Source organism: Anas acuta, chromosome 1, assembly GCF_963932015.1.
Source record: "Anas acuta chromosome 1, bAnaAcu1.1, whole genome shotgun sequence".
NCBI lineage: Eukaryota > Metazoa > Chordata > Aves > Anseriformes > Anatidae > Anas > Anas acuta.
Window position 1 is genome coordinate 26,927,115 of NC_088979.1, and position 22,165 is coordinate 26,949,279.

Sequence of the window (22,165 nt, forward strand, 5' to 3'; positions counted from 1 at the left end):
AATGGAGAAGGTCTCCCTGAAGTCCTGCATCCCGCCTAACAGCATCAGGAAAACTGTTGGATATGCTGGCACGTCTCAAGTGATAATAGACATCTATCCTCGGGCAATGCAACTGAACCCTAAATGTATATGTTTATATGTTTTACAGGGAAAAAGGATACAGCATGGTTTAAAAGTCATGATTATTTCCGTGACACAAGCACAAATTGCAAATACTGATCAAGGAAAAATTTATTTACAGAGATTTTTCAAATACAAACATAAAATAGCACATTTATATATATATATATTTTTACAAAAATGAATATTGAAATAATAAACATGGTACAGCACAATACAACATCAATGAGCTAAACATAACAGCGACAAAAATCTATGTCTGGAAGAAGTTTTCCTGTCAGTCGTACAGAACCAACAGAGTTCTACAGTACTGTAAGTGGAAATTTCGATGGACAGAAAAACGTCCATTTACTGCACTTCATAAAAGTACTATAGGCAAAGGCTACATATGCCAAGTTATTATGTTGCATTTTTTGTAATAACGCTGAAAACACAGAGGCTTAATAAAAGATCTATAGGGCTGAATAAGCAGTGGCTAAATGTTTGGGGAAGAGAAATGTGTAGAGAATATACAAAATACTGAAATACTGATAAAGTGGCTTATTGGTCCTTTTATTAAGTTTAATGTATAGATTAAAAAGTGTTGTAACACTGAATTTTAAACCACCAAAAAGAAGTTAAAAAATAAAAAATAAAAGGAAAAGAAAGAAGAATCGCACCAAAAAGGTTTCCTCTCTACTCATTTTGTGCCATGGTCAACATCTGTGTGTGTGTCTGTGCTTTCAGGAACACCGTGCTAAAGGGACCACCAGGTACTACCCCAGGCCTCCAGCACCATCTTCTCACCAATCCCTCACTTAACTGGTGCACGCAGAATGTCACAATTTGCCAAAATGGAGCTTTCCTTGCTTACACAGTCATGTATTTGTGGAGTAGACCACAGGTGCGCTCTGGTGAAGAAGCCCTTCCCCATCCAACCTGGTGGGGTGGCTTTGGTCCACAGTCCACCCCATTCCCCAGGGCTCCCAGCACCACCCACCATCCCTCCCTGCACCGCTTCAAAGTGAAAGCACTTAAAAATTTCCTTTTTGTTGTCGTTGTGGTCCAGAAGATGCCTGCAAGCCCCTCATGCTCCTGGTGGCAGCCTGTGCCCTGGGCTGCTCAGTAGGGGTACTGCTTCTGCTTCTTGCCCGAGAAGCAGGCCAGCCAGGTGCACACCAGCATGGCTGCGGCTGCACCCCCGCCTGTGCAGTAATAAGCCCAGCCGATTTCGCAGGTTCCTGCAAGGGAAACAGAGAGAGAGATGATTGAGAAATCTGAGGTTGTTGTCTCCACAAACATGTCAGCAGTGGAGAAGGCGCCCCTTGGCCTACCAAGGCCAAGGAGAGCCTGTGGCACCATTTTCCACAGCAGCTGCTGTCAGAAGAGGGCTTTTCCCCCTTTCTCATTTTCTCCTTCTCCAGACAGCTTTTGAGGGTTTACTTGTTTGTTCCAGGAGTACACCCAATGCTACTGCATGTCATACAGGATGAGGCCTGGCCCCCTTCAGAAGGAGCCAGGCGGATCCACCTCTGCCATCACTCAAACTGAAACCAAGTGCAAGCCATCAAGTGACAAGGACAATCATGTCCCAATCCCACCAGCATAAATCCTGACCAGGCCACACTGAAATGCTTTCTTTTATTGCTTTGCCCCTGCAACCAAAACCTTGAGGAAGTCAGGGCAGAGAATTATTTAGAAGCTATTTTCTCTCCCTAAATCTCTGCTCTAGTGGTATGCATTTACTGACCAAATGAATGAGCTACCAGACCTCTAAGCATATATTCAGGATGTGTGGGCTCATCTGTGTTGGAGATGCTCCTGCCTGTGTAGTCACACAATGAGAAGGGCCTTTGAAAACTGCTTTCCAGGAAGACTGATTTGGGGTGGCATCAGAAGCAGCACAGCTATACCTGCCATGCCATGCTCCACAATCCCATGCATTAGGACCATATGGCAGATGTCTCCATCTGGCAGAGCATGATATGGCATGAGATAAAGACCAGAACAATGGATTTTCAAGAGATGAAACAGAGGCTCTCCGGGGTGAAGGAGCACAGGGGCTTCTATGCAAGTGGAGTCTACAAGTCCTGCCTCTTACGTACCCTGCCAGTAGGGTCAGCAGGCAGTGTGCACGCAGAGCAGTGACAGAGACATCAGCACGCCAGTGGTATCGTAACAGTATAGGACTAATAGTGACAGCAAAATGGTTGTGTGCTGGTGCAGTGCAAGTAAAGATCCCAGTGGATCCCAGTACTTTCACAAGTTGCCACCACAAACAGAACAGACTTCAGGACTGATCCTTAACTCCCACTAAGGTCACAGTGCCAGTGAGCACAAGTTTAATTAAAGTGCAAAAAGCAAGACACTTCTCTGTCCCTAACTAATGACTCCACTTAAAACTTCACAAATCTTTAATCCAGTGTGTTTTAATAGTGTCACAACAATATGGCCTTGAATGCATTCAAAGGCTTCAGTATCCATAAGGAGCCAAAGTCATCACCAGTGCATAGTGTTGGGGAATCCCACAGTGAACCATAAAGTCATTGCTCCCCTTCCAGGCGCCACTGTGCATGCAGTAGATGAGATGATCACAAAAACAACAGCTACTGAAGAGACTAAGGCTCCTTGCAGAGCTCTCAGAATATAAAGAGGTGACTGCTGCTACTCCTCAGAATTTCAGCTCATCTCAAAAGTCATTTTCACTTTGGCTGCACCATGTTGGTCATCTCGATTTTGACGGCTTGGGACTCATTACAACTGAAGTTCTCCTTCAGCTGAAGAGTCCCCATCTTGGGTGACATCTCTCTGCTTTGAACAGTGAGTGCTCTCAGGTACAAGCAGAAATACAACATCTTTTTCCCACCCTCTGGAAAAAGCAGCAAAACTCATTTTCCTCCCCTCCAGAGAACAGGAGGTAAAAACAGTTTCCAGCTAGAAAGAGCTGAAACAGGTGGCACGTCCATACTCTGTCCTAATGGTGTGCTCTAGGGTCAGGCTTTGGGTCAGGCAATTATCAAGTCTGCTAATCCTGCCTTAGGCACAAGATACACAAGACGTCTGTACACCCCAACACGTCAAAAGCATTAACATGCCTGAAGGCAAACAGCACGTCCATCAACTGTCTGCAGGATACTGGCAGCCTTGTGAAGAGATGTCAGTGGGAGGCAACGCTTATGCTCATGGCTGCTCTGAAGATCTCAGGACGACACCACAGCACACAGTATACTGCATCTTTTCTTCAAAAGTATCAATTTTTTAATTAAAATGAAAGGTCGAATGAAACAAAAATCCTGACGTGACCGGAGGACTTCAGAAGCTGAGATCTTGGTTTGGGCTCATTAGTCTCTCTCCTTAATGTGCTGCAGTAGAGAGAGATTTATTTGCTTTTGCAATCTTGTTATGCTCTGTATATCGACATCATTTTTGGCTCCATTACAGAAGACCACACAAAGAGTCTGACTTCCTACAGAGAAGACCATCAGAAACCACAAAGAGCTGCCAAGTGCCTGACAATGTCTCTGACACTGATCCTTGTCTGACTGCACAGCAGCTCCTAGACAGACCTGTCTAGAACAATTCCTTTGCCTGTGCACACAAACCTATGGCTTATGTTGAGAATTTCAAAACCAGAATTAAGCATATACTGTACATCTAAATCCATTGGGCTGCTTTGAAAATTATAGTATTTACACTAGAGTGGGAGGTGCTAAAGCATTTCTTTTGATACTATGGAATCCACCTGATAGGTTTTTTTGAACAGCTAGATATTCTAAAACTACTAAAGACTTGTAGTGGCAGCTTGAAAAATTAAATCTTTCTCATCGTGATGCTTCCAAGTAGAGAAAATAAATGTTAAAACACTATTTTAAGAACAGTTTAAAGACTTGCCTGCTTGCACTGCCCAAAGCTGTGACCTATATGGAACAGAATGAAGTAAATTTCACCTTTTGTGTGGTATTATTTCAACTTTTGTGCAGTAACCACGGGAGAGGGGGAAAGAGCGCCTGATACATATTAAGAAGAAAGAAAGAACAGTTAAGTCAGTGTCAGAGATGTGCCAACAAATACAACATGCACATTTCAGTCTTGGATGAGGAGAATAACATTTATTTCTCCATACCATGCTCCATTTACCCTAAGGACCACTGTCCTACTTAGTGCTCTAAGGCATGGCAGGCAGCCCCTTGATCTAACAAATGCAATGCAGTTCACAAGTGTGAGCTGGGTCAAGATGAACAAATGCAAGAACGGGAGAGTGCGGAACAATGGATGAAAGAGTAGGGAGCCTGACCTTAGAGCAATAATAACACAGCAATAAACCTGGCCATTATTTCCAGCCTGTGTCAGGAGCAATGGGAGGCCTTAGACAAAATAGTTTGATCTGTGCTTGGATGACGCTGAGCAGAACAGCATTTCAAGCTATTGTACTGAATAAGAACCTGCAGCGGGGAAGGTGTCTGAGGGTATAGGACTTAGCCATACTTTTCATTTTAAGTATAGCCAAGTCCTAAGTTCATAGCTAAGTATAGCTATAAGACCAGAGAGAATCCATTTCAAAGGTACCTGTTGAATGATTGTCCACACTGCTAGGCGCATGTCAGACTGAAATAATGGCACCCCTTTTGTAAGGCTGTACTGTACAAGGGAATAAAATAAATTTGAAGTAAAGTTTTCTGCTCTGGTATTCTCATTTTAATATGTGTAGGAGCTATTTTAATCCACTGTAGCCTAAAGAAATAGTGTTAGTTGTCAATAATTGGGTAATTGAACTGCAATTTAAATTGCAGAATTACTTTTGTTTCACTGTGATATTAAATTCTCAATTTATAAGAAACATGAAGATTTATAAAGAGCAGGGTTGATGAGTAATTAAATGCAACACAAAATGAGAAGAAATACACTTATAGCAATGTTTTATCATAGAGAAGATAGACTTTGCTTTCTGACTTCATAGTTTTACAAATATTGCAATAACAGGTGATAACAAGTGCTGTTGAAGAACCCTTTCTCATGTTCAGCTTTTATTTCACTGACATCAGTAGAACTAGTCTTGTATTCAGAAGCAAGCAGATGTTTAAGCGCTTTGTAGAATTGGGCTTAAATCTGACCATCAAGTAGGGCACGTCACCTTCATAGAGCCCATCATATTAATGTTAGAAATGTTGCACTGCAGTTTCCCATTTTCCTTGTTTATGTCAAATCTATAAAATAAAAAGCTAGACTACCTGATAGAATTAAAACAATTAAGTGAAAACGTGTCAATTTTCACGCAAACACAAAAGCTGTTGTTTTTCTCAAGGGTGCATAGGAATACGTATATACATGTAGAAGTGTGCCAGTCTGCTGGGGGGTGTGGAGAGGCATGCAAGAATGTGTACATGTTCTTGCTCATAAGATTGCTGATCTGGTTTCACGCCAAAGTAAATTCCCCACCAGTTCAAGTACTCTTCTAGCTGATAGAAATGATGTGCCCACAGCAGCTTCCTTCTCTGCACAGAAGTGGTGTTGCTTTTAATGAAACAGTCTTTTCCTAACAGCTATGGAGGAGAAGTTGTAGCTTCATTTTTTATTTTTATTTTTTTTAGTTATGGATCTTCTTTTGGGGAAAGGAGGAAATAAAGGAGAGGAGAAGGCGGGGAAGAGAACATAAATAATTGGAGCTCTTGCCTTCTGGTTGCTCAGTGAAACAGGGCTACCCAAGTCAGCTCAGGTAAATTTGTAGCTGACCATTAAGAACTCTGTTTTCACATTTGGTTTTACTGGGATTGGCAGTAAAATAGTGTCAGGATTAACTCTGAAATCAGAGAATCATAGGTCTCACAGCTATTGGGCTGGATGGCCACTTTCCAAGCAAATAAAAGGAGACAAGAGTGGCAACATGATGTTCCTCTCTTTTATAAAAGGACTGAAAGAAATTGCAGCCCCTCATTTTAAAGGACAAAAGCAAGGTGAATGAGGACAGTACGAAAAGAAGACTCCACAGAAAGGAGTCCCATAGAATATAAGACAGTACCTGCTACATTCAAAGAAGTCAAAGAATGTGAAAGGTTAGTTTTGGATGGAAGAGCTTATTAGAAAACACTTCTTTGCCTTTTCCTGATTTCTAAGGTAATCTTCAAGGCTGTGATATGTGTCCCTTAGTTCCCTCTCATGCTCCAATATATAAGGCAAATGCAGATTAAGACAAATTTGGGAGTGAGTGAACTTTGGCAACAAAAACTCTGTGGATACTTGATCTCTTGTGGAGCTGTGCCAGGATCCAGTTGCCAAAACAGAGTTTTACCAGGATTTCTATTTGTGATGTCTTATAAAAAACACACAGTTATCAAGGTCCTGGAAATAACATATGATGTTCATCTAAAATAACCAATAATTGACACTTATGGAAAATATCCAGAATATGAAAGTGTCTTGGATGCAAATTTGTTAATTGCAAGGCTAAGTTTCTTAAATATTTGCACCTTCTTTGCTGTTAATGTTAAGACTATCCTGGGCATGCAGACTGCCAGTATTTGGCAGACTATGTAATCATTTAACCCTAGCTACAGCCTCTTTTCCAAGATGAAGAAAAAAGGTTTTTAGAACTACCCAGGCTGAAGAATACAAATGATACAGCTTTAAAAATAAAACCTACAATTCTTTCTTGCAAAAGCCTGTGCAGAAACTCCAATTAACAGCTTCATATGAGAGTCCAGTACTACAGGGGAATGTGAATTCATGTAATCAATGAGGGTGTTGGAAAAAGTAATCAGTGAAGAAAGCAAGGAATGTGATGTTAAGGAATATACAGGGATTTGGAGATATGAAAGCCACGAATGAATGTAAAAGATAATCAGCTAATTAATAAGAAGGCATGATTATTTTGAAACAAAGCCAAGATAAATTAAATAGTTGAAGAATCTTTTTTTTTTTTTCTTGACACAGTTACACAATGAAAAACCATCATGTGAAATCAGCTACAAAAGCAGGAAAAGAACTCAAAACTTGGAATGCATCCAGAAAGGATTAAAGTAGTTTCATGAAACAAAGAAAGTACTCTATGTAAGGTAAAAATGCAGCTGAACAAATAGTTTAATATGCAATAATGAATTTGGCGAAGGTGTTTTCTTTCTGTCTGTTGTATGGATAGGACTTTCTCAAGGTCTTTTAAAAAATGTATTCTTTCCTTCATATGTACAGATCAAGATATTTTGCTTAATTTTAATTGGTCAAGTCAATTGCAAGGGCATTTTGGTATGTAATTAAATGCATGATGTCTCATAAAGTTCAGAAGTGTAAAAATGGCAAGGAAATGACAACGTTGAAATTCTCCAGCTCTGCTGTTTGCAGACACTCCTATGACTAAATCTCCCTTTCTTTGGAGGATTGCATGATTTTGTTTAATAAAAACTCAAATTTGCTGCATGAATGTAAGGTGGAACAATGGAAGGGGAACTGATACCTCGTCCCATACCTCTCCAATACTTCACTGAAGAGTGAACTTCAAGCTTTTTAAAGACCTAGTGGATGAGATCCACTGGAACTCTGTCCTCAGGGACACAGGAGCTGAGCAGAGCTGGCAACTCTTTAAGGATGGTTTCCTTAGAGCACAAGAACTCTCCACACCACCCCCCCCGGGTAAAAAGTGGGCAGCAAGGGAAGGGAACCAGCATGGCTGGGCAAGGACATGCTGGTCAGACTGAGGTGCAAGAAGGAAATGCATAGGCAGGGAAGGCAGGGACATGTGGCCTGGGAAGAGTACAAGTATGCTGTCTGGGTGTGCAGGATGGGGGCAGAAAAGCCTCTACTCTGCCCTTGTGTGGCTCCACTTGGAGCACTGCATCCAGGTCTGGGGCCCCCAGCACAAGAAGGATGTGGGGCTGTTAGAACAGGTCCAGAGGAAGGCTACAAAGTTCATCAGAGGGTTGGAGCACCTCTCCGATGAAGAAAAGCTGAGAGCTGGAGATGTTCAGCCTGGAGAAGGTTCCGGGGTGACCTCATTGCAGATTTTCCGTACTTAAAGGAGGCTTACAAAAAGATGGAGAGCCACTTTTTGCTCAGGCAGACAATGACAGGAAGAGGGGAATGGTTTTAAACTACAAAAGGAGAGATTTAGATTAGAGGTTAGGAGGAAATTCTTCACTCAGAGGGTGAGGCCCTGGCACAGGCTGCCCAGAGAAGCTGTGGCTGCCCCATCCCTAGAGGTGCTCAAGGCCAGGCTGGATGGGGCTTTGGGCAACCTGGTCTGGTGGGAGGTGTCCCTGCCCATGGCAGGGGAGCTGGAACCAGATGATCTCTAAAGTCTCTTCCAACCCAAGCCATTCTAAGGTTCTATGACCTTGTGACTCAAAATCTCAAGAGAAAAATAGCTCATGTCCTGGTAATGAAGAGCTCTCCTAGCTCACTGAAAGAAGTCAGCAGAAAGCTCACTTAGTGCAGCTAAGTTAATTTACTTAACTTAATTTCACCTCTCTTTGGACATCCACAGTGCAGAAATCCACACTGGACTAGTTCTCCAGATTCCCTCAGGAGACAAAGGGGAGAAAAAGCCAGTTATAAAGAGTGATGCATTTCATCTTAAGGTAGTCATCTAAGGTACATATGGTCAACCCTACCCTAGTAGCACCTATTTTAAAATTTCTTTAACTATTAAGGGATCCCAACTAACTACTTCAGTTGCCCTTTTCAAGCAATAAGAAGCAGCAGGTACTTGCTCCCAGGTGGTCTGGGTCCCCATCTGTAAATTCCTGCTTGTCTCCATTGACTCCAGAAGGTCCCTGCATGATCTGACTCAGGCAACTAAGGTAAGTCCTTTAGGTTAGACGGAGTACCTTGACCTTGACATAATCACGAGAGGCTTACAAAGAATTAAGAATAAAAGATAGCTGGGTAGCACCAGAGAGGAAAAGTTCCTTGATGAAACACTTTCTTTACTAGCACGTAGGCTGACTCATGCATTTATCTGAGAACTCAGCAGCTGTAGCTCAGGCAAGCTTACAAAAACTGCACTCAGCCACAGTCAAAAAAACTTAACTGGTAAAACCTTTTGAGTTGTTTGCAGAGAATCTGTGAACAAAGAACCCAGCTTTGTCAGATAGACTGCTCATTAACATACAGCTTTGAAGCCCTTGCCTTTAATAAGATTCTAATAAATTGTCCTACCCTCTAAACACTTTTCTTGATAGTGTTGCCACTGTATGTCAACACTCAGCCAGATGCTGAAATGATTCCACCTAAGGCCAATTAACTAGTTGACAAAGCTTCTTTTTTTTTTTCACTGCTTTCTGTGTTTGTTTTTTTTTTTATGTTGTTGTTTTAGTAACTGCACTGTTTGCTTTTAAAGATCATTTACTCAAATATTTCTATAGAAAAAAAAAAAAAAACAAATACAATTATCAAGTTAACAGTCCTGTTTAAGATATTTCAAGCACTCTAAAAGTGGCAAAAGAGAACCTTAATAACATTTTTTGGAAACAAATAGCCCTGCCTGCACGGAGAAGCTTCTGAGAGCTTTTGAGGACAATTCAGCTGCTTGTTTAGTTCAGGACAGCAGCCAGCCTTTTAACTTTTTTAACCTGCTTTCCAGACAGCCACCCTGGCCAGGAGAGCCTTTTCACAGCAGTTCAAAGATGAACCACCATGGAGGGCAAGCAAAGGTGTGTGTTTGGAGCCATCTGCCTGGGCTGCTTTGGTTGCTGCTGCAGCCTTGCCCCAGGCCTCGGATGTCCCTGTGCGTGATGGGCAGCAATGGAGCGTGACAGCTGGAGAACATGAAACAACGGGAGAGGATCTAGTAGGACTTGCAGAAGAAAGAGGGAAGGGGATGTTCCCAGCCTTGGAAGGATGGCATGAACTCAAACAAGCACTGAATGCATTTCAGGCAGGCTGTGGCAGCAGCACCCAGGTGGGTAGGCAGGGCATGGCGTGCCTACAGCCACGCCTGAGTTGTTCAAGCCCTTGCTGCCAGATCTGCAATTTTCATTTACTTTATTAGCAAATAAAAGCATCACAAAACTCAAAGGTGAACCCAAATGGTCGGTATGCACACCAACCTATGTCTGTGGGATGCTCCTTAGCATAAATGATCACCCAGCAGAAAAAATAATAAAAATAAAAAGAGAGCTGAAGCAGGACACACACAACATAAAAAGTAATATCTCACAAAAAGGAGTAGGACATAAAATATTCTCGAGCACTAATCACCCAGGCTGAGCCCTGGCTGCCCAAGTACACTGTATCCCCTCAAAGGAAGAGGTTTTTCCTTGATGTAGTTCAACTTAAAAATTGGAGCTCATCTTAAATGTAATGTCTTCATCCTTTCAGGTTAATAAGGTAAGTGCATAATATCATTTCTTACATCTGATGGTAGGGGAGTGGCAGCTGGAGGTAAGATTAAATTTCCTAGGGCACCTAAAATGGCATGAGTCATCTACGTTTAGACAAATGAATCTCACTCTAGATAAGCATTTTGCTGTTCAGGCATTTAGGTATTGGTCTTGTGTTGCTGTTTTACCAGATGCCAAACAAGGCTTGATTTTGTGAATTAAACTGAACATGTTCTGTCCTCTCCAACACTTTCTGTGGGATTTAGCTACCTCCACACCCATCACAACTGAGATAAGCATGCAAAAACTGAGCAGCCTCTGCATATGCGTCTAGGGAAATTGATGGCCTAAAATGAAGTCTCTTACTGAGTTTAGACATTCAAAGCCAATTATAATGTAAACACACATATACACCCATGTTGTCCTTTAAAAAACATGTGCAAGTCCAGAAGTTTTCTTTACGTAGTTGAAGTTTTGCAAAATATGCATTCCTTTGCAAATATCTGGTGCAGCCTTACTTTAAGGCAGGTCCCCTCACTTTAATGGATTTCCTGCTTAAAAAAAAAAAAAAAAAAAAAAAAACAAACTCATTTTTCAGCTGTTATTCTTCTGTGGTACATTTAGGAATGAAAACAAACCAAGGCATTAGTACCTCGAGCTCGGCAAGCTCGGCAAAATTGAATGTGTGTTATATGATATGCTTATGAAGATGGTTGTTTTGGGGAAATTGCTTGCTAATTCTTTTTGCAGACCACAGGATTGTGCACACCCCTCAGACAGCAGCTCTGTACTGCTGAGCCTGACATGCCACATCAGTGCTGTCCTGCATGGGCTCACAGGTAACTCTGGGGTGTAAATAATGCAGCATAACAATAACAGTTTGCACAGTGACGAGAGATTACAATTGCAGTCCTTCCTCAGACATTTGGTAGAAGAAAAAGGCAGTCACTTAGCATGTGCACTGGTAGTTTATAACTCCAGTCTCTACCTAAGGCAACGGTAATTAGACAAAGGACTTTCACCCAGTCACTGACCAAATTATTATGTTGGTTTTAAACACGAACATCTTTCTTCTCACCCCTATTTACTAATATTGCCCTCCTTCTACGAGTTACCACCCGAAAAACGTCATCAGAGGACTTCTCTGGCTCGTAGTCTCATAGTTTGGTGGGAACTCAGCTCCACCCAGGATACAAACTGGGATGCCAAGGTGGAGCATTGCCTCCAGACAGGTCCCACCTAATGTTGGGGAGCTGGGAGTCACAAGCAGAGGTGCACAACAGAGACCCAGGAACAACATGACCTCAACCTTCCTGCAACAAAATTTGCCAGAGTTTGTTTGTCAAAGTCCTGATTTATCACTGTGTTTTTTTTTTTTTTTCCCATGTTGGCCAAAACAGATTGCTTGAGATGAGCAGACAGCAGGTCCTTCTACAGGTGCACCAGTCTATTTAGAGGTTACTCCCCATCCTCATTAGCAAAACAGCTCATCTATTGAACGTGATTTAATCAACAAATGGGGTTGTCTTTGGCACAGCATCTTCAACTGAAGAATGAGTCCTCTTTTTAGAGATCGAGTTGTACAAAAGCTTTCATTTGGTTGAAAAAAAAATTAGACCAATTAAATACACAAATGTTTAAGTAAACCATTTGGACGTAGTTCACTTAATAAAAAACAAATATCCAGTTTTAAAGAGAGCAGCAAACCTCTGGGCATTTCACAATGTCAGCTCAGGTTTTCTAGAAGAGAATAACCTAATCCACTTACATGTAAATGAAAGGCATGGTTATTTTTCCTGCAGCCTTTTTAAATATTGCTTTGGAATTTACACAGAGATGTGTGTTTGATGGGGGCGGAGGACAAGGGTCCCCTCTTCACAATCTGGGCTATCTCAGCACTATTTGGAGAGCCTATTAGTCTAATGCCTTTTCAGAGTGCCTGAAGACACAGAGAAGCATTTCTTATCTAGCACACCCACTACGGATTAGGCTTTTTATGGGTTCTTAGCATTGCTATTTATTTCTTCTATCTAGTTATGAGCATATAACAGACTTTTTTTGTCATGTTTTGTTAAAGCCATTTTCATTTAATTGCTAATTTTGGAATATTTCTAGTTAGCATTACATTTCAGGTATCACAATTCAGCTGCTTCTCAACTGAGTCCTTGCAGTCCCTCCTCTGCACCTGCCTCTTGCCCTTCTCATTCTCCTGTGATGTAGATGCAGCTCCTGGTTTTTCTTTTCTACATCCAATGTCAACCTTTTTCTTTTTTTCATCTTATCTTTTGCAGGTCCCCAGAAAATCGTACTAGCTGCTGAAGCCCTATCTTTGCTGGCTCTGTGGTCAAATCTGGTAAGCTTTGACTTTTACTAACACCCGTGCTCTCCAAGGCTCCCTTCATCCATGCTGCTCTGCCATCCTTGAGGCTGAAGCTGTCTCGTGTTCAGCATCCCTCTGCTTTGAGCATAACCACATGCACCAAATCAGGCTTCTGTTGCCGTCCGTGCTAGCACCCCTGGCAGCAGGAGGAGCAGGACCAGCACTCCCATTGCCACCATTTACCCCATCAGCAAGTCAGCCCAGAGTTCACAGCAGCTCCTAAGGGAAGGTTTTGAATGCAGTGCATGTATGCGTGGTTCTTGAGGCAACTCGTTTCACAGACTCGGGAATAGAAGGCATATCATTGTGGCTTAATCAAATTAAATATTCAAATGAAAGCAATAATTACTAAAATTTGTCTTGAGAGTTGGTGAGATTAAGTCTTTGAAACATCATTTTTGGTCTGCAGACTATAATGAGTAAACCAATCTCTAATGATGCAGAAACTACTAGAGGGTTTGGGTTATCATTAACCAAAACATATTTATCAAGTGAGATGAGCATCATGGCTATTAAACAGACTTTGGACAGTACGACTTCTTCACAAATGACCTTGGTAACACAGCATCAACCAAGCACTGACATTACCTTAAAAAAAATCAAAGCCACACATCTAAATTTACTGCTGGTGTATGTGGAAAAGAAATGTTTTAGTGGCAGAGCTTCCTAGTGAAAATCACTACAGCAGATTTCAGCTCTCATTATAATCTGTTAATGAATGTGTTAACATGCGATTCCTGCAGATCAGCATTGACACCAAGTCTAGGCATGCAGAGCACATGCCTTACATGGGTCCAGAATAAAATAGGCATACACACGTTCACAGTTAATATAGTACGTCCCCTGCTTATATCCCTTATGTGTACCTAGAAGGAAAGCTGAAATCTTTCACATGGGTTTCTTCACTGCCTTTAACGGCAAAATGATTTAATTTAGGCAAACAAATGACTCAAGAAGCAGGTGTTGAAGGTGGTCTCAGAGAGTGCTTTGATTGAGAGCACAACTGTGTTTAGGGTTATAGTTTGTAGCTGTCTAAGTACTGTCCTCAAGGAGTTCACACTGGTGTGAGACCCACATCCTCATGGGTTTTCAGATAAAGAACTTGGAGAGGTAACCCTTTTCTGCACTCTGAGGAGAGTGGTGAGTGAAGCCTGGGAAGGGGCAGGCTGTCAGGAGGTACAAGCAGGTGTCATGGGAGCAAATTTTGCTTACTTTGTTGAAAAGAAAATTAAATATTAATAGCTCAAAAGGATATTGAAGTTCAGAATAACAAGGTAAAGGTACTAGGGCACATAACACATTCCCTGAGCAACACCATTAAGTAGATGCTGGTACCATCAGCAGTGGCAGTGGTATAGGTAGATGTTGTTGCTGGTAATGAGAATTTCTGGTCCCATGCCAGAACAAATGCACTGCAATACATCACACGAATAGTGTAAGGGAGGGTGACCTGAAGCATCTCTTCCAAATATATATATATATATATGTGTATATATATATATGTTGGAAGGGGCCTTGAAGATCATCTAGATCATCTAGTTCCACCAGACAGAAGAAACATCTCTGAGTTGGAAACAAAGCCCCTTGCTCTTGAAGCCTGGCCAAAATATCAGAACAAAATTAAAAGACAATGCAGCAGGTTTGCATTTAACCCCAGGAGAATGTTTCTGTCCACTGTTCTTTGCACTGTGATTACTGCCAGGCTTCCATGAGCTGTCCACACAAAGCTATGGAAAAGAGTTTCTGACAGGAACTGTAAGGCTTAGCTCGCAGGGTCTCAAACAGAGAGATGTGTGTATGCCTTCCTGGGAGCTGGAGCTCAGTGTACAGAGGGCTGGGATGATCAGTTTCTCTTGCTCCTGCAGGATGATTGCAGATCCCTCACTTCCTTGAGTGACACAGGACCAAAGAGTACTTATAGAGCAGGATAGCAGCATCTGCATCCACCCTTCTCACTAAAAAAGGACTTGCATGTTCATTCAATCAGATCCTGATCACTCACATTGCTTAATCCTTAGCTCCCTGCTGGGCCTCTGTTTTCTATCACCCCAATGAGCTCTCTACAAGATGCTCACCCCATGCTGTGTGGGTGTGAGCCCAGCTCCACCACATCCTTGGCTCTCATTTAGCTCAGTGCAGACATCACCAGTAAGACCAGTTGCTTGTTGCAGAAAAGGCTGTCGTAGGGAGCAAATGTTATTTACCAGCTTTCTGAGGTTGTGAGTAACCAAAACCATACTCCTACGCTTAGTTTAGAAGCCCATAAGCATGCCAGACTGCAAAGGTAGTTAACTGCTCTTATTGTGAATTACCTCAACCCATTGACATATCTCTGATCTGTCCCTGTCCTGATTTCTAGGGATGTTAACTCACTGATTGCAAGACTATTAAATCTGATGTCTTATAAATATATGTACATACATTTCTTCATTTATTTTATAATATTCTGCTGGAAAACATTCCCAGGGAACCTTAAGTCCCCTGCCTTAGTACCACGTCAGAAACATGCAATATGAATACCCTACAGCACACAACTGTGCTGTTCCTCCAAGACTGCACTCATCTCTTTTGCTTTCATGGACAAGAAACAGAAGAGTATAATGTCCCTGAGATGCTCTGATAATGACTTACCCAATTCAAACTGGTTGGAAAGGTTACCACAGGTTTGTCTGACTTCTTCACTGTCCCAGCCAAGAGGATAGAGAGCACAACCAGAGCCAATCAACAAACCTACAAGAGAACAGAAAATACAAGTTTACACAAGCTGCCCCTTGGGAATCTCAGCTTTAAAACAAAACGCACAAACACACAAACAAACAAAAACCACTCTTTTTGTCCTGAGAACAGTAGGAAATCATTTGGGCTTGTACTGCTTCAATTTGCTACATGGTTTTACAGCTGGTTGGTGTGCTGGAGGCAGACTTGGCTATTCAGTATCAGATGCCAACCTCAGCTTCTGTCTGAGAGCTTTTAAACTCCCCTTGTCTCTGCAGAACTGTTGCATACACTGCTTGGAAAACCCAACACGGGGTTAAACAGAAGCTGTGTTAATCACAGCATTTACAAGCTGATTGCTTCTGATTAATTAAAACAACAATCAACCAGAGTTTATCATGGTTTCAACAGGAGAAAGTGAACTGACAGTTGTGCTAATCCCTCGTTGTTTTCCTTTATTTTTCACCCCTTCAAAAGTCAAGGAAGAGTCATTTCATGTCACCTGATCAATTCATACTGCAGGTACAAGCTGCACAAAGTTTTCTCACATCATTTCAGCAAAACAACCGAGCTCTTGAGCCATTCTACCTGTTGTTGTGCTCAGCTTAGCATTCACAGTATGCTTTGCTTTCGCCAGTCCTCATGCTGTCCAGAACAGATGTGCTTCAGCTAAGTCTTTTCCTTCACCAGATCTTGCTGGGAATCACTCAACGGGACATGATTATTTCGTAGAAGTGGCATTTTTATCATATTGCATTCTCAGCTGTCACTGCAGCAGCTGCCAAAAAGCAGGTGTAGCTGGCAAAGATCTTTCTGTTATTTTATTTTATTTTTTTTTAACAAGGACAGCCTAAAGAGAATAGCTGACTGTGTACTAAATCATTTAATTTTACCTCCTTTGTGTCAGATCTTATAAGACTGGAGGTGAGTCACTATGTAGATAACAGCTTGGGTGCACCTCATGCTTTGCAGGATGAAGAGGCACACAGTTCCTCAGAAATTTCGCAGCATGGGTTTTCAGTAGTGCCTTTTACCTGTTAGGTAGGCTGGGACAGGGTTTCAAGCCCTACAGCCACAGCTGTCTGGCTTTGAGCAAGTTCCTCGAGCTCACACCACCTCACTTTTCCTCTCTTGGCAATAGGAATGGAGACAATGTGCTCCCTGGCAGAGCTATTCTGGTGGTATGCTCTTAGTGCAGCAAAGCCCTGGATGTGGTGACAGGGGCCTTGGGGATGTCACACCAGTCTCACAGGAGTCCTGAGGGTGATTCTGTCTCAGGGCCTGGACGTACCTGCACATTTCTACAGTCCCTACATTTCTACAGTCTCTATCCTGCTGATATCTACATTTTTCATGTTGCTGATGCTCCAGTAAGATATAGAAATCACCTTATTATTTTATTGACTCGCTTAAAGACATAAAGAAGCTCTGTCCCATCTTTCTCCTGATGTTTGATGCTCTTAGCACCTTAGCTGTTAGCAGAGGAACCCAGCAGCTCCTCCAGGCCTACCCGCCCCTGGTCAGGCCCAATATTAGAACGTCCCCCTATAAATTCAGATTTCTTCCTGCTACTCAAGTCTACTTCCTTTCTTCACTGCCTCTGCCTGCTCCTCTCTCCATATCTATGTGATATAATAGAAAAGAAATTCTGGAGGCAGGCCCCTCACGGATGGTGCATTGACCCACAGCTGTACAGGCAGAAAAGCAATTAAGGGCACATGAATGCTAGACATTTTCACAACTTCACCTGACCTGGATATGGTTGCTTTTCATGTCCTCACTAGCAGCATTCACAGTATCATCTGATTTTTTTTTTTTCCCCTGGGGCTGCAGAGCTGACAGCAGCTGGTAGGATCCATGCAAACGAGAGTACCTTACACTTAAATTCTCTGAAAGGATGTTTCCGAGACAAGAGAACTTCAGCCAAAACTGAGTCTATATTTGTCAACGACAGCTTAAGATTCTTGCAAAAAAAAAAAAAAAGACTGATTCTCACATGAGCTGTTAAAGCAAGAAGGGCACTGTGAAACAATTAGAGCATGGAGTGGGGCAGGACCCTGTGGGGCAAGGAGACTCTTCACCATCGGTGATAAGAAAGGCTGGGGAAGGGAGGATGAGCACCCAGGTACCAGAGACAGTCTCACAGGGTGATGGAGCCCTGGCCAGCCCTACTGCCTGGTTTCAATCAGCTTGGGTCCCAGCCCTCACAAATGCTTAAAGGGCTGCATTGCGAGGGGCAGGGAGGTGGGCGCAGGGGTAGGAGGGCAGGCGGAGCAGCAGCCAGCCCTTCTGCACAAATAGGTCCTGGGAAAGCCTTCTGGCCCACTCTTCCAGGAGAGCACAACAGCAGCACTGCAGGCAAGTGAAAGGACTATTAGCATGACAATGCTGCCCCTCCAAACCCAGAACAAGCTCTTGCTCAGCACTTGCCAATTACTCTCCTCAGGTGGCAATAGTCTCTGGTGCACACTGCATTCACAGAAGGCTGTTTGTTTTCAGCTCCCTTTGAGTTTTGTTGCAGCAATAGTTTGTTGCTTGTTGGTTGTGTATTTATTTTATTTATTTATTTATTTATTTATTTTCCCAGGAATATTAATCACAGCATTTTCCTCTGCCACCCTCCAGAGCACATCCTCTTCCAAACACCTCGTACCAATTCACTCCGCCTGCCCTCAATGCTAAATCACATACAGAGGCTGCAGGCCTTGGCTACCAAACGTCAGCCAGGCCTCTTCACCCCTGTTTCATACCCTCTGTCCCTTTTCTGTACGTACATCTCTGTAAACTCAAAGCCCAGTTTCAGTCAAAATAAATTTTGGGGGTCAGGCTGTGCCAGTTTTAAAAGCTATGGGTTCTTAAAGTACCTCATGAGAGTGTCTGGACTTGAATTAAAATCTAGCCTCTCCTTTGGTCTAAAATAAAATTATTATTGATTTATAAGTATAATTACTATTAAAAATAATCCTAGATTTCCTTGTTTCTTTCACAAAACCAGGAAACTCTTATGTACTCTACAGAGTAACAGCCTCGAATGTAAGCCTTGCTTAGGCACAGACATAATGTCTAGCCCTGTTCTCTGATCAAGTCATTTAAATCTCAAAAAATTAAATTAGGGGATGGTTGAGAATGTACTAGGAGAATAGAATCAGGATCTTTTTTATACTAAAACCCCAGAGATACAGTTAAAAATACATTAGTAGTCCAATATACTGTAATGTTAAGTTGCTCCAAAGACATAACTTCATTCCCATGTGGGTGCTTATCCTGAAAGCCAACCCATTTTGTTTAATAACCAGAGTAATTACTGTCTAATAACCCACTGCCTCACCACTACCTGTGCCTCCCAGAAATGAATAAACCCAATACAGACAAAATAGTGTGCTGCGTCAGAAAAACTCTCTATAAATGGGACAACTGCTTCTTCAGTTGAGAATGAAATTTGGCAGGGCTGAGTTTCTTTCATGGAGCACAATGCCAATTTCGCCATGGACCCCTCTACCAAGAACCCATTTCTGAATGACCAAGGACAGCAGGAGCAGAGCACATAACACCATACCCAAGAGACTCTAAGGTCCAAGTAGGATTAGCATCTCTGTGGTGTGGTCCCCAGGTGCAAGGGGCAGCATGCTTACATGCTAAGGTCGAGGTAGAAAGCCATGGGCAAACACACGCTCCTTTTAGCAACCACAAAAGCTGCCAGAGGCCGAGGGGGCTGCCAGGAGCAGAGTGACACGTTGCCATCGGGCAAAAAGGCTTGCATCTGGTTTTGTTACAGGTACCAAGTGGCCACAACTCCTAAAGCTGCCATTTTGACATCTCTTGTGATATCACAAGATATCACAAGATATGTGTGATATTCCGTTGTTTTGATTCACCTTCAAACGTTTCCTGCAGTGGCACTGGTAGGCTGGTATGGATCTAAACCTATTGACAAAGCAGTTATGTTCCTGGTTCTTCTAACAGACAGGGTGAAGGCCAACTCATGGACCTACCTTCTGTGCATTTTCACTGAGACTTAGAGCCCACCAGTCATTAGACTTTAAAATTGCACAAGTTTTGCCTTCTACCCTGTGGTACATATATATGCATGATTGCGTGTGTGTGATGGGGCAGAATCTGTCCCATTGCTTTCAGCAGGATTCTGCATGACTGCAACAGGGCTAGTACCACCGCCCTTATTTTATGCATTAAATCTGGGGTGTGCCTCAAAGCCCATGATGTTAACAGGACTTGGACAAAAGCCCTCAGCCCCTCCTCCCCTCCCAGTCAATCCATTCATGCTTGTAAGCAACTCAGTGTGTGGAACAGATCCTGGGAAAGCAAAAAGACTGCACACTATTACCTCTAATAATTCATACATGTGCTCTCATCCTATCTGTTTAATCACAGAGAACACAGATTCCATGGAATAGCTGCAACCTTTGGTTAAGTAAATTAAATAGAAAGGCCACAGAACTAACAGAAAAAAAATTAAGCTAATTTTGCTGTTTCAATAGAGAAAGGTGGCTGGTTTAGCTCAAGAGTCACATCCCAGCCAGCCCTACAGTTAACGTATTTAGCTAGCTATTCTACCCAGGGCACCACACCCATCTTTACAGCTGCTTAAAATGCTTAGGATGCCTATAACATTCCTTGAGAAAAGGAAAAAAAACACCCATAGTGCTGTAATTACCATCATCTGTCATCTTCCATTATCCGCTACAGTCATTAAAAGAAATAGAAAGAGGAAGGAAATGTGCAGGTCCCTAAATGGCTGCTTCAAAAAGGGGCTGAAGCTTTGAGGTGCTGATTGCTGGGATGGGGCCAGCAGGCAGCAGAGGTGCTGGTGGCACATGGCTGCTCTTTGGGATGCTGCACCATGTGCCAGTGGAGGTGTTGGCACTGTCCCAGACCACCTCTCCTGGAGCAGTTCTGCATTCAGCAGTGAAAAGGGCTTCTTGCTCTGTGCTGAGCCTGAGGGGCCATGAAACACTGCTGTTGTAAGTGTCATGACTTAAACACAACCAACTTTGGCTACGCAAAGCTGCAATTAAGAGCCTGGCTTCAATGTTTAAGAGTCCCATCTAGCCACTTGGTTCTTTTTATAGTCCATGCAGGGAGGTGGATACTTCCAAAAAGCGAGCTAAAACCAGCCGATGTGCTAGGTGAAGAGCTGCCCAGACCTTCTCAACACAAAACACTGGACCTGCTTTTAGAAACCCTGAGCCAGTGGTTTCCCCCACAGCAGCTGTTGTGAACCTGCAGCTGTGCGAGCCCTGCCGCCCCTCCTGGCTGACTGCACTGACCTTATACAAGCAGCACACCACAGCTCCCTGCAGCTGCAGCATCCCCAGGTCCTACAAGTTGTGACACTACAAACCAGGGGAGGGGACACCTCAGTGATAAACTATTCAGAGTGATCCTCATCCACCCCACTGCCCTCCCTGTCACTCTTGCTGCAGGTATGACGCCCAGTTGTACTTTAGCAACCCTTAGTATCTGAAAGATGATCTTGTTTGTCCGGAGGTGTGATTGAAAATAATTGCATCTAGCAGGTTCTGCACACAGCTGATGCTGCTGAGCAGGGGGTGGTAGGGAAGGGGCAGGAATTATATCAGTGGTTTGGCACAGATGGAGGTCTCATCTTTGAAGTGATAAAGGCGTGATTTGTGGCGTGTAGCAATCCGCTTCCTCCAAGAGGTAAATACCAACCACTATTAATAACCCCAGGAACAGCAGTTCTCAAACAGTAGCTAGAGAAGGATTAATAAAACGAGAGACATAACCAGATTTTCCTACATCACTGGGCTCAGTAAGGCCAACAGCGATCAGGAAAAGCCAATGCACAAAACCTGAAGGTTGCAATTCCCTGCAGTGGGCAGTCCTCAGCCTGCTTCTGTGGCTTGAACAGGAGCCTCCACCCAACAACGTGCTTCAATAACCCTTGTAGTCATCACCATAAATTAATTGTCTGTAATTTTCATAACAGTACATAGCTAGAAAGTCTTGGTTTACAGGCTCAGCTCTTCCTCTCTCTTGTTGAAGTCATAGTGTGTCCAGTTGTTTCATGGCTCTGTTAAAATAAAGCCAAACCTTTCCCAGTGTCCTTCCTTCTCCCTTGAATAGGATAAACCTAAGTGCATGATTCAGACAAATCTGATGGGAAAACCCATCAGTTTGATCAATAAAGAGAGGTCGTGATGGCAGTAAGTGGGGCACTTAGCATTGGACTTAGCCTCCAAGTCTTGCCGCTAGAAAATGCATTTTCAAATGGGAACAGAACCAATAATAGTTTTCCTTTATTCTGGCCTTTTTAAGTGTCTGCAATGCTTTTCACATGGACACTGGAAACCATATTCCTCTTTGTACATCCCAGCTACAGTTATACCCTACCAACACAGCCAGAGGGACTGCCTAGGCACCAGGAAGGACTTCTGTGGGCAGCAGGTAAGGACGGTCTGCCTGGCTGTGGCCTCCTGGGAAGCCTTCTGCACCTGGAAGAAGCCCAGGGCCACTGGGAAAACACACTGAATTTGCACCTAGAAACAAAGAAAAGGAATGGATCAAGCATGATCCGTGCACTGCTGAGAGAAAATAACAGAACTGAAAGCTGCCTGTTGTGTGGTTTCTTTCTAGTGGGGAAAAAAAAAAACAAACTTTAAAATATGTTCCTCCTTTCTTTCCC

The 22,165-nt window shown here is 42.9% G+C and overlaps 1 protein-coding gene across 1 annotated transcript in view; it reads right to left on the minus strand.

Moving 5' to 3' along the window:
• Positions 1 to 213: 213 nt before the first annotated feature.
• LHFPL6 (LHFPL tetraspan subfamily member 6) overlaps positions 214 to 22,165 on the minus strand; it is a 137,469-nt gene continuing 115,517 nt past the window's right edge. The window contains exons 3-4 of the mRNA XM_068673658.1: positions 15,418 to 15,516; positions 214 to 1,340 (exon numbers count right to left, since the gene is read on the minus strand). Of these exons, the coding sequence (XP_068529759.1) occupies positions 1,222 to 1,340; positions 15,418 to 15,516 (218 nt within the window). The 3' untranslated portion in view covers positions 214 to 1,221. The remainder of the gene's footprint in view (positions 1,341 to 15,417; positions 15,517 to 22,165) is intronic.